We start from the raw sequence: 13,798 nt of genomic DNA, 5'->3' as shown, positions 1-13,798 counted from the left end.
GTATAAAGACTTTCCTGTTATTTAAACTTAAAAATTTGGTCGGTAAAGTATGGTTAGTAAAGCCCAGATAGCACATTATGTAGATATTTAGAGTTTTTTTTTTTTTTTTTTTTTATTGTTAAATGGGACGACGTTTGGCCGCTATCTCACTCTGATGGTAAGTGATGATGTGGCCTACGATGGAGCACGTCTGCCCATTAGCAACCTATTCACTCGGGCTTTGAAGACACCCAGGTTATACCCATCAGGAAACACAGACTAAGGAGTTCCACTTTTCGCAGGAAGCTTGAAGCGAAGCGCTTCGTGCGTGTGGGTGGGATATCCACCATGAATCGGTGACGCGCCGATTGTCTTGTGGTTCGATGATGGAATATCAAGTTGTGCAATACACTCTCCGAAATGTATCCGGTAAAAAACGGAAAGGCTTGCGACTGGAAGGCTTTGAAGCCGGGCCTCCACAAGCGCATCATCGTTGATGAGCTTCTTGGCACGCCTTTCATGTGTTCGATGCTGGCATTTAAATAGAACAGTCTCCATACATGACCGAACCTGACAGGCTCAGCAGTTGTTCTGGTGTGAAGATTCACCTTCGAGAGGATACCCAATTTCCTACCAGCCAGATACTCTATATATGAGCCGAAGTTTAGCGTTGGCGATAGAGTTACGCCAAGAAGCTCTAGATGATCCGATACTGGAACAGATACATTTCGGAAAGTAGGAGCCAGCGGAAATTGACTCCGTTTGGCGGAGAATAGACACGCACAGTTGTTTGAAATGTATTTTCGTACGCTAAAATATTCCTAAAAAAACTTGATTACATATTTTTAGGGATTTGTGTACCTACTTTCTTTAACATGATTTTTAAATCTTTATTAAAGAACATAGATTAATCGTATGTTCCTTAATAAAGATTACATTACATTAATTAAAGCTCTATTATAAATTTTATTTGAACCATTTTAAAGTTCTGTTGCAGTTTATCACAGGAAATTCATCTACAAGTAATTTGTTCATTGACTTCAATTTTGAATGGTTCTAATTTAATCACCACTGATTTACGACATTTTGATTATTATAATATTTATCATAGATTTCAAAACATATCGATCAAACAGAAGGTCAACATAGAGCGTTAACATTAATAAAATATTTTAATATAGTTCAAGATTTCAATATGACATTACGGCTGCAGTTGCAATATTTTTTTTTAATATTTTGAAACAAATCTTTAGCAAATCACCGACAGATTTAATTAATTATGTATACCTAATTGATATTAATGATGATGAGAGAATCTTCCTGAAAAAATATTGATAAGAATAACTTCTCATTTGTAGAGTGATCACAAGCCTGACTTCTAAGCAAGCGATCTCTGAGTCAATTGGCTAATTTGGTAAAAAATTATTGGGTATTAGATATTTCTCACGATCACGAGCCTGGAATCGAACATAGTGTAAGACAATCTCACACTATTATTTATGACTAATGAAATCAGAAGCGCGTTAAATATAGAGAACACCCTGGCATCTGGTAAGCACCTCATAGACGCATCTATTTTTTACTGCCGCCGTCACTCTATTTGTAGTTGGGTTAAAGTGCCTCGCGGTACTCCTCTGCAACCAGGCGCCCTATATACTCGCTTAGGGATAATACGGCATTGTATGAAACAAATGTTGCAAAGCTGTATCTCTAAATAAAAATATATAAATACTTACATACAAAAACGAATGATATCGACTTTCTAAGGACAGACCCAAATTCAAATGTATTTTGTTACGTGCCACTAATCTCTTTCACTTTAAAAGCCCTTGCGATAAAAACAACGGCAACATTACTCAAAGTGAATTTATTTATACCTTTTAATAATTTAAGACATTTTAGGAAATTTAATTTGCATTTAACCATTACTTATTACTTAATGTACGTAAAATAATACAACATATTATTATTAAATTAAAATTTTATTTGGGTTGACTTAATCAATAGAAATTACATAATGAGAATATTGTAAGATGGAAGAAGATTTTTCACTTTTGGTATTCGTATTTTTTTTGCTTCTTCGTTTTTTTTATTTTAAAGAATCAAGAAAAGTCAAGAAGTCTGAAATAGCGAGAAATATTATGATCTATCCAAACTATATACGAACTAACAAAATTGTCACTGACACTGCGTGGTTAGGACAGAATAGACTAAATAGCACTTACCTCTGCTGCATTTATATTTAATTAATATTTCTCTCTTTCTTTTGTATCGGACATCTTACTAAAAGGTTTTGGACATTTTCAATAATTCCGTATGCTTCACAATTTGGACAAGCAGTCCTATGATGCATGCGGTAATGGCGGCGATGATGACGTAATATTATTTAAATGTGTATAAAACAAATATGTGATACAAAATTTTTGTCAAATGAAAATTTCAACCTATTGCGTCTGCTTGCATATTTAGCAAAATTTATGCTATTTAATTTTTTATTATTATTCCAAAATATCATAAATAATATATGTACATGGCAATGATTATTATTATTATGAACGGTGCTGTTTTTGCAATAAATTGAGGTCGTACGGTCGTACGTACAAAGATTATGCAAAATTGACCTATGATTCTCAATCACTTCAAACTACGATTATAAACTTTTTGTCATTTAAATCAGGTTTTGATTGAAAGATTTGGTATTTTATGTGACATTAATGTATTGAAATAATATTAATGTGTAAGATGAATTAATGAATGAGATCAAAATATTAATTTATGGATGTTTTATTGCGGTATCATGGAATTCTTCATTGGTCGGCACTCGACTGGAAGATCATTGGGCAAATTAACAGAGAAGAGACCACATTTTGACACTAGAAAGTTATGTAACTGTGAATAGAATTCAAAGGGTGTATAGAAATAAGAATGGGGTGAATAGATATTAGAACATTTTCCAAAAATTTTTTCACCTCTCGCCTGTATCTTTTAATTTTACCCTTCGAATTATATTTACCCCGTTTTACAGTAAATGTTTTTCAATAAATACAACAATTTTAATTGTAAAATTAAGGAGAAAAGTGACATAATAATTCACGTTATCTTAATCCTCTAACAGAAGCAATTTGCGAAAGGACTTCTCTTTACGTGCAGATTTGTTGATAAGTACCTAGTTGCAATTTCCTTACATTTACTTGCTTTGCTAAGCTAATTTGAAATGTTTATCGCTGGCATTTAAGTACTTTTTGGTTCGACTGCTACACTTTTTTTAGGGAAAAAATAACTACCTACCTATGTAACTAATGTCATATTACTAATTAAGTTTTTATAAAGTTTTGACACAAGTGCATAAAACTAAATTAAATGTGCCTTAAAAGGAAATTAACACAAAACAACGATGTCATAACAATCTAGCTTTTGTGTCCTATTTTTATAAATAGCAATAAATAGATTGATTTATTGACAGATTGGCAAATAGAATTATCTAAATTATTGTAATTATGTATTAAAATGCAGCGGTTTCTGTTGTAAACCCAGCAGGCTTTGCATTAATGAGATAATTAAGTGATACTCGTAATAATATTAAAACCGGGCTATTGTATTTTTTTTTATTTCATAAAATAAACTAGTTTTTGTCCGCATTGTGTGCTCCACGAAAGAGTTTTAGTTTAGTTTAGAAGAATAGTACTTATAATGTAAAACTATGTCTAGGCTATGTCATAATTCTCTAAGAATAACTCACACACGTTACATATAATGTAACATCGCACATACCCAAGACCAATGAATGAATGAATAATAAGAATAATGACCACCAAAATCCAAGCTATGGATATTAATGAAAAATATTCCCCTGAAAATATATTTTTCCTTTTTTGAGATCGTTAAGAGGTTCACTAGATAACCATATGTCTTTTACATCATTTTTAAAATAATTTTGACTGTGTATTTAAGATTTTCAGACGTCATCTAATAGGAACACGACCTTCATGTTGCTAAATATTTACAGAATTGATTTTCAATAGGCTTTTGTTAGGCATCATCATGTTTTTCGTACACAATGATAAATAAAAACAATGTATTATAAACACAATTGTAATGTCATTTGTTACAATTGTTTAGCAACAAATCTTGTTTGAATGCTTTGTAGGCCATGTAGAAAACGCGGCAGCCGAGCAAGCGGTTTAGGATTGATTTCCAGGTTGCGTTGTGTATTTTCAAATTTAAGAGATTCTTAGTAATAGCACTATGTCTAGAATTTTGTCCGTGTTGCTAATGGCAAATCTTTTGAATAGCTAAACCCAATTCGGTAATTTTGTTAAATAAGTTTCTTATGTACGAAATAAATAACAAAGATGCACAAAAAAATCCAAGGCGAAACAAAATTCGCGGGGTCCAATAGTCAAAAATATTATAATGTTTTATAGGTATTGTATTATATAATGCTAATTAAATTGTTTGTATATTTAATCCGTCTCCGTATTAATATGCAAAAGAAATTTTAAACTCGAACTCGGAAAGTATGCGCCAGCAATTAATCTTGTAATGTTATTCCTTAATGAGATCCGTTTTGGTCAAGAGAACCAGTCGCATACCAATTTTGTGTTAATTAATTAATATAGAATATAAAGGTTATTAACCCATTATAATTTGTATTTTATCTCAGGATATATTTGATTAATTTTAAGATAAAATATTGAGTCATCATTTTGTGTAGAATTTTATTTCAGTTGCACCTTTATTCGCGTTGTAATAAAGGTGTTTTTAACAGATCATCTTAACAAAATAAGAAACTGCAATTACGACCTAACTTTATATTAAGAAACAACATTTCCTCATTTAGAATACAATGAATGTAAACTTAATTATGTTAATGAATTATTATTATATTTCTTCAGTAGGTATGTACCTACATGTGCATGTATATATGTAGTTACCTCATGATGACGGCATACGATAAATGTAAGTCGTGTATTGTTAAAACTAATGATTTTGACAAATATCACGTAATACAGGATCCAACACTAGCTATATAAGGCAGTGCAATTATATAGGACTGTTTTTATAGGTATGTATGTCATGTCCAAGGAATTTACGTAATGATTCATACCAAATGTGCAAACACTAGCTAGATATTAGTAATTGTATAAAAAAGGGATTTATCATTTAATTCAAGTTTATATTGAAGTTCTTAGTAAATAAGAATTTAAAACACATATATAAGGTTCAGAAACGTTTACAGAGAAACTAAATTCTATTTACTAGTAGCTTCGCAATACCTGTGGTAGAAATGTGGCTTGTGTGTTATTCTATACCATAATCTATCCCTGTTCCAAATTTCATCTCGATCCGTTTTGGCGTGAACGAATAACAAATAACCAAACCAATATACTATACTTTCGCATTTATAATATAAGTAGGAAAAAAAGGTTAGGTTAGGTTACGTTAGGTTTTCAATCATACCTATGACACAAAAATGGAATAGACCAATGACCGAATTTATCTTACTACAAAAACTTGAGTTTTTTCTTACTCAAAATCTCAAAAATAAAACGACTACAATGTCAATTAATCAGCATAAGAAATACATCAAAATAACATAAAAAAGAGCCAAGTTCACAAAACGGGTACATTATGTACGAGTTGTGAATAAAAATGACAAAATGAAAAAGTTTACCTAACTTGAATAGTGTTGGTGTACCTTCATATGTCCTGTTATATACTTTCTCTCCATACATCAATATATTATACGGTACGGTATACAGGTTTACAGTAATTTAAGGAAATAACTTTAATGCGGTTGGTTGTTGGGTTTTCCGATGACCTGACAACCATTTCTTGTCTTTTGATTTCGAAAATTTCGAAAATAATTGGAGTTGCATCAAGTCATTATGATACAGGTTATAATGTTATAATATATTTTGGATCTATATTGAATACGAACGAGTCTTTATAGATAGACTCGTCTTTATTGTACACCATTATTAAAAATAATACAAAACAAGAATAAAGATATGGGCACAAAAGTGGTCTTATCACTGACAGCAATTTCTTCTTTTTATGTTTATATATTATTATGCCTAGTAGGGGAAAATGTATTTGAAATATAAAAAAAAGTCGCATATACAATTATACAGTCATACTAGCTACTACAATAATTATGTTACATACTGCGTACTCGTAGTCGACGAAATAATACCTCGATAAAGAAAGAGTAGCAATGAGTAAAAGTTATTTGAAGGTGCCATTCAATATTTACGACTTGGCGTGTCCTTGACACTTGGCACTATTGTATGCAAAGAGCTCTAACGTTTCCTCAAAAGAGTTATGGTTGAACTAAAGTAGAAAAGGATTTATAATATGTACACTATGTATAATGTAGGTATACTGGTATATATATAATTTTCCCCTGCTTTTCAACACACCATTCAACTTTTACCTTTGGCTTTGAATTTCAAATATGCGAAACGTTTCTTTGGATTGTAATCGAGTGATTTATTTCGAAAACGTGCTCAATTCAAACATTTGACTTTCATTCAAGAGGATGAGGTTTGGCAACTTTGTTTTTTATACTTATTGCTTCATGTTATATGATTGTAGGTCATTTTGTTAATTATAAAGCATCTTCATTGACGATCGAGAAAATGTTTTCTCTCGAAATTACCACCAAATTTTCGGGATCACTTCATATTATATGAGTTATAAATAATAAATATATAACCTATTGCCATACAATTTTAGACTCAGTAATATTACTAAAAATAATCATTTTAGAATGAAATCCAAAAAATTCCCATGCTCGGCCGTCGCGTCATCAGTCATTCTGTCAATAAAGCAGTCAATGTGTGTATACATATATGAATCATTGTATTTTTTGTGGAATACATATAATACGAAGCGATCAGCGCCGCTCATGGACGCTCGCAACCCCAGAGGCGTCACAGGTGCATTGCCGGCCTTTTAAGAACGAATACTCTATTTTCTTGAAGGTTTGAAGGTCGTATCGGTTCAGAAATAACGCCAACGACAGCTGCATTTGTACCTATGAAATATCAATTTGGATCTCTAAAACATTTTATAGACTATTGATATTATAGTCCGTCTATGTATTGTGTAACTGCAAGACAGGTTCAATGTTAGTCTACAGTAAATCACATATCCACGACCACCAACAAAATACCAACTGGACCATAAAACGGTGTCCTTGTCTTTTATTATTGTGTTCTATTAATTCCTTTTGCATAAATGCATATAAACTGTTACGTATATGCGTGTTACGTGCTGTGTTTTTGTACCTACTTAAGTATGTATGTATGTATCTTTGACACCCATTTTATTTTTAATTATTCGGTAATATTTTTTATTTTTTAAACTTTGCCCTACACTAAGATTTTCTCTTGTGTCGTGGGCGCATTTACAAACATCCAATTTCATATACACATGACACCCAGACCCGGAACGACAATCCGTAGATCACTCAAAGAGTTGTTCCGTGCGGGAATCGAACCCGCGACACATTGCGCAGCAGTTGGTTGTCCAGCTCAGTGGGCAAAGCAGTCAAGTTTTTTTTTATTAGGACAGAGTTGAGCTTTTTATTTTTGGTTTGATTTACGTAAATATCGTGATGTTAACAACAAACAGAGCTAAATAATAATAGGTAAGTATATCCATTTTAATGCAGTCTTTCTAGGGCTAGGTGAACAAGTTTATGAAATTATCAGTATTACTCGTATTGCTAACAAATTGTTGTCAGGCGTTTATGATTCGCTGCTGTATATGACTCTCTTCTATGCCCCTAGTCTTCCACATCCAACCGAACCCCACCACTTTCCTGAGATCACCTCTGTCTATTTAAATTAAAACTGTATGTAAAATTATCTACGTTTTCGCAACTATTCAATCATTTATTTCTTGTATTCGCAGGCGCTTAACTTAACAAAATCTGTTTTATGGTCCGTATTTTAAATTTTCACCAAAGTCGACTGTTTTGCATTTCTTAGCTTATTATGTACTTCATATAAATATTTCACAATGACAATGGTTTTTTTTTGCAATAAGTGGTGTAACCCGCACCGTGATATATGTATGATGGTGTATGCAAACGCCTAAAATTTTATTTGAGCAACTTGCTCTCCTGAAGAACTGTTTTGTATCAAAGTTCTACTAGTTTTTTTATGTACTTAATATATATTTTCTTTGAATTTGATTTATATATGATATAATATTTACAATTAAACCATAGAACTTAAAAACAGGAAAAGAAAACTAAAAATTACCAACTGCAATTCAAAAAACATAAAAAAATTCGTCCGCATCGACATCAATAGGAAAAATATCCAGAAGGCTGACAGCATTGCTAGTTGTATCTATCAGGCACATGTTGGTTTATGTATCTGTTATACTGGTATGTAATAATCCAAATGAATAATTGTTTAGGAGATCTTACATTCAATCAGTTCTTATTCAATCAGTTATTATTACTAGTATATGAAATACATAAAATGAATAAGTAATTCTCTTAGTTATTTTATTTTTCAAATATTGATAAGGTTCGTAAGTCCGAAAATAAAAAAAGGTATTAAGAGATAACTTTATTTCTGTTTTTGCTTGTAAAATATTATACATTTTTAGGATCTAAAATCATTATAAAATATAATTTACGATACAGAAACTGAAATAACATAATAATATAAATTAATGAATGAAATTAAAAACAAAATAATTTCATTTCAATTAGATAAATAGGTGAAAGCCACAGACTAAGGATGTAAACAGCTTGCTTAATAGCTTCCAAAATAAATAGAAATGTCTGAAAGAGAATCATAGTAGTTAGTGTATTTTTTATATTAATAGTAGCAATAATAGTATAGCATTTTTCTAGAAATTACTGAATTTACGAATCTTTAACGAGTAATGCATTTTTATACTACCTAAACGATTTTCTCATTTGATTGTTGTTTAATGAGGCTATAATTTTTATGGAAATTTCATTTTGATAACAACTTCCATACAGTTAGTTCAAAGTAATGATGTTGATGAATTAAAAAGACCAATTCAAACGTCTGTTAAAATGATTTACCTAAAATGTCTAGTTGTAAGTAAGAAATAATTTAAATTTAAAAAGTAACATATTCTATTATTACAAATTAACTATTTATTTTTGCAGGTTATTAGCTCTTTAATTCTGCCTGTATTTTGCAATAATACCGTACCAGTTACGACTCTGGAACCAACTGAAGATGGGTAAGTTATTAAAAAAATCAATTTAGGTATCAGGTATCGAGTGTATCAGGTATTCTTGCTCGTTCTTTTCCATTGAAATCTACACTTTGGAACGAGCAAATAGCTTCACTAGAGGACTGACCGACAGACAGACATACATTTGAAATATTATTATATTTGTTTTGATGTTCAAAAGTATCTTCCTGGTCTATTTGAAATAAATATTTTTTCTTGCACTTTTGATTTTTGGTATCCTTAAAATTTAAGTATCTGTTAATACTGAATTGAATTCATATCGTAATGACTTTTCCTAACAGAATTGGAACCGATTCAATTGACATGACAACAGTTATAGTCTCCACAAGCTATAATCCAACCGCTACCACTGAACTGCTTGACGGATCTAATGTTACTACAGAGCCAACTGTAGTTGAGAATGAGAATGTAACATTCAGATCAGTTAATAAAACGACGTCAGCAATAGTAAAGAGACGTGTTCTAATAATAAACAAACAAATACTACGACAGAGTTCAAAGAAAAAAAGAAGAGGTAAGAAGAACCAAGATCAAGACCCACGCCTAGCTACAGTCGAAAGTCTTCTTTATGAAGAATACGATAAGGATGGAGAAAAAATTGTCGAAATAATGATGAACAACATGGAGGATGTTTCGAAATTCTTCCAGTCTTATCTTCATACACAGGTTTGTTATGGCCAATGCGATCCCTAACTATCCTAGAAGGGTGGCCACAACCGCTGGTTGAATTCGGTTGTCCAATGTACAAATTGTAGTCTGAAATTAATAAAAGTAGTGCTTGTTCAATTATTTGTTTTTTTTTTTATGTAGGTATACAATAATTATATTATCAGAAAATGTGAGAAAATTTACATTTTGGATATCTAGCAGAACCTGAATTTTAGTTATAGGTATATTTTGTGAACTTCAAAAATCGGTTGGTTAAGTGTTACGGTTTTTACTTACAGTTTCGAATTCGTCGGTAGAAGTTGTGTAATCAATGGAATTGTCGAGATTACTATCGGTAGCGGTATTGTAATCAGTAGGTTCAGTTTTAAAAATATAATCCAACAGTTCTTTATCAATCTCCTTTTCAATATTTTTAGTTTCGGTACTTTTCTCCTTTACTTCATTTTTAACATCTACAGGTGGTTCTGTTGTTGTGTTTGGCTGATCGTTTGGTGTTGGTGACTTTTCAGTTACAATATTAGTGTTTCTATTAACTTGAGTTTGACTTTGTTGTGGCAAAACAATTTTGTTTACTTCTGGGATACTGTTTTGTGTAGTAGGAGGTACAATGTTTTTGTTTGGTCTTCCTGCAGGCAACATATTAAAGAGATGATTTGGATTTATGATGCCAGGAGGTTCTATTATTTGCTTACGATTGTTGTAGTTATTACCGGTAAATATATTTTCAAAACCTGTGTAGGTATCACTAGCCGCTTGTTTTGTTGCTGAAAAAGCGCTGAAAAAGAAAATAACTTATTAAATTTTCGAATCATTATTTTACGTTGGCGTAGTTAACTTAAATTAGCGTTGGCAGTTGTCGCCACTTAACCTATGTATTGATTGTAAATATCATGGCAAGGAAGGTTATGTAAATAGATAAATCATAAAAATGACTTAGATAAATACTCATTACCCTATTATTATTTATGACAATGAAACTGGTAGATTTAATGATCGCAAGCGCCATTGTTGAGGTTGACATGCAATTCTCGATGCAAAACATTTATAATTACTATGAAGAACTTCCATTCGAAATGAACTACTTTTGTCGTTAGTTAGTTATTTAAATTCAACTGTAAATTAAGGATTTTTTCTCTTCACATGGTGAAAAATAGTAAGAGTAATTTATAATTTTATTATGGCACCAACTGCTGCCAACCACTAACTCATAATTTACAATAACTATCGTGAGGCTTACAAAATTAACTAAAAACAATGATTTACTCAAGTAATTATATTGAGAAAAGCCTTATTATTTTCGAGTCACACACGATGATGGGTAAACCTTTGTTTTTAGTTAATTTAATACTATAGAAGCGAGAATCAGTTTGTTTATACTTTAATTTCTTTATCCAACTTAGTTATTCAATTTATTTTTTGAAAAATTGCTGTGATTCCTTTTAGGTCATATGTATGGTATATACTTTATTACTCTTGCCAAAGAATGGAGAACGTGTACGTGTATAAAGAACTTACGATCCTAAATTCAATCCAAATACAGAAAAACTATTTGCTGGTGATCTTTTGGTCCTGGTGTTCACAGTTTGAGAAGGCATACTTGCAGTCAACTCTATGCTGACACATAATATCCACAGCATCAGGAACTGAAATCAGAGGAAAATTACAATTAAGAGTATGTTGTAAGAAACTGCCTGATTGATAAAGTACTTGAAAATAAACAATAAAAGGTTTTTTCTCAGTTGGTAGAATCATCAAATGACTTCTCTCATCCTGGATGAGGAGAAAGGGAGTGTCTCTTACTCATTAATAATCACCCAATTCCAACTTTCGCAGAGCGCCGGTACCACCAAAGTACCATCAAATATTATGTGGTGGCTCTTTAAGGCACGCATGAATAAATAATCAAAACTATTTTTTTTTATTCAGGGTCACACAATTCATAATGACTGTGATTTTCTCAGTTCTAGAATTAATTTTGTCATACTAGAATGATCATACCACATTAGCGGTTCCTACCGAATCTACCAAACGACGTAATTTGTGACGTTTTTAATGTAAAAATAATTCGTGCGTCTTTCTTATTGCCTGTGCGTGCAGAGTATTGACCGCTCATCGATTATAAAAAAACTCAACGCACAGGTTTACAAAGGCTTTGTGGTTATTTTCGGACAATTCTAATTTGTTTTTTCGTTTCAAATATTTACACTGTTTTTATTTAAAATTGTATCAACCATCGTGAGTTCTAGAACAGTTTTCTGTAGATATTGGACTGTATCTGTGTATGGATCCCTATTTCCATTGGTCACGCTATCATTTGACCCGATTGGGTAAATTGCTCACACATTTCGCTGTATCTACGAACCGAAACTTAGACTCTTGCTTATCGTTTATAAGAACTGAAGAGTTACACAATCAACCTAATGTATGTTTTTCTTACAAGACAAAAAGCCGACCTATGCTTCTAGTGCCTGTTTCGATTAAGATCTCAACATTTTCGTACAACAGAATTTTAACGTGTTCACTGTAATTATAAGGAAAAAAATCTTTACATGTATATACCTACATAATACAATTTGCTACACTGTAGTATGATTCCATTTACTATGTGCTCGTAACAAGTATAGTTGGAAAGGTTATATTTATGTATTTCTTTATTTGTTGACATTTCAAAAATACTTATTAAGGGTTAATTGGAATAAATGATTTCAATTTGACTTTGAAGTTGTTGTTTAAGTTTAATGAACTAAGATCCCATCATACTTTAAACATCATTCAATAACAGAGGCAATCACAAAAACGATACATTTAATAATTATGAAGGTGAAGAAAAATCAGTAAAAGCTAACGAAAATTAAATGATTGAAATCATTCAAGATTTCAGTATAAAAGTAGTTACTAAATTTTATATTAAACCATAGTTTAATTCACTTTAATATAAAAGAAAAGTATGTAGTCCTTACCTTTACTCTGAAATCCATTTTATATGAGTCGCAGTTATGTCGATTACAATATAAATATATCCGTCTATAAACACAATGTACTGAAGATAGTTCAAAAAACAATTCTTGTGTTATTTACAGCACTTTAAAGGTTTATTCCAATATATTTACGCTCTATAAAACGTTTTGGCACTACAAACACTACGCATCGAAGCCACAAATGACTTAGATTTGTTTCCTGTCCGTATAATGTTCTCGGAATCAGCAGATGGACGTTTTTTGCTCACACTTAATTGGCTAAGGTACGTACTCAAGTTGAGGGAATAACATCAAATTGGTATAACGGATCGAAAATTAAATACAACTTCTATGTACGTCTTAATACAAATAAGCTTAGTATATTTCTGATGAGTACACGGCTATGTCGCGACCTTCCTTACTCACAATTACATCACAGAAATTAAATAAAAATAGAGTTATGTTTAAAATAATCTTATCATGTTTACCTTAGTCCTCGGTAGTAATTATTCATAACAAGTTCAGCCAGTTGTTGACCTCACCTAAAGTACAAAAATTATACCTTAGCAAAACCAATATTATCAATATTTTTTATTAATGATGTACCATCTATAATATATTATTGAGATGTAAGTATTCAACTTGAATCTTTAATACTGTCAATCTATATACTAGCTGATGTACTTTAGACATCGGCTTATTCATGCGAATTGGACTTGATCTCAGTCAAACTATATCCTTCTAGAAGACTCGAAGCTGTTTCAAATAGGGTTAGCTCCAGTCTCTTAGCTCTAAAAGATAATTGTGAGAAATGCTTATTTTACATCTTCGACGTGTATATCTCTTCTGGTGTAAAGTTTTAGTTATAGGTATCCTAGAACCGGGTTACCGAGGCTCCGGATCGAAAAACAGCAATAGGAACGAGGTAGTTTTTAGTT

At 31.5% G+C, this 13,798-nt stretch overlaps 2 protein-coding genes across 2 annotated transcripts; one reads left to right on the top strand and one right to left on the bottom strand.

Annotated features, from left to right (window-relative positions):
* Positions 1 to 8,552: 8,552 nt before the first annotated feature.
* LOC118262045 (uncharacterized) lies at positions 8,553 to 13,287 on the bottom strand. Its single transcript, XM_035573147.2, has 4 exons — positions 12,864 to 13,287; positions 11,419 to 11,546; positions 10,180 to 10,678; positions 8,553 to 9,990 (listed from the first exon to the last, which is right to left on the bottom strand). Exons 1-4 carry the CDS (start codon positions 12,879 to 12,881, stop codon positions 9,928 to 9,930), a joined length of 708 nt encoding a protein of 235 aa, XP_035429040.2. The 5' UTR covers positions 12,882 to 13,287; the 3' UTR covers positions 8,553 to 9,927.
* LOC118261725 (uncharacterized) lies at positions 8,708 to 10,020 on the top strand. The gene is made up of 3 exons (XM_035572675.2): positions 8,708 to 9,070; positions 9,143 to 9,219; positions 9,516 to 10,020. The coding sequence occupies exons 1-3, from the start codon at positions 9,047 to 9,049 to the stop codon at positions 9,925 to 9,927; spliced, it is 513 nt and encodes a 170-aa protein (XP_035428568.2). The 5' UTR covers positions 8,708 to 9,046; the 3' UTR covers positions 9,928 to 10,020.
* Positions 13,288 to 13,798: the final 511 nt, after the last annotated feature.

Source organism: Spodoptera frugiperda, chromosome 20 (assembly GCF_023101765.2).
Source record: "Spodoptera frugiperda isolate SF20-4 chromosome 20, AGI-APGP_CSIRO_Sfru_2.0, whole genome shotgun sequence".
NCBI classification, from domain to species: domain Eukaryota; kingdom Metazoa; phylum Arthropoda; class Insecta; order Lepidoptera; family Noctuidae; genus Spodoptera; species Spodoptera frugiperda.
Note: the sequence above shows the minus strand (reverse complement) of the source record. Positions and strands in the feature narration are given on the sequence as shown.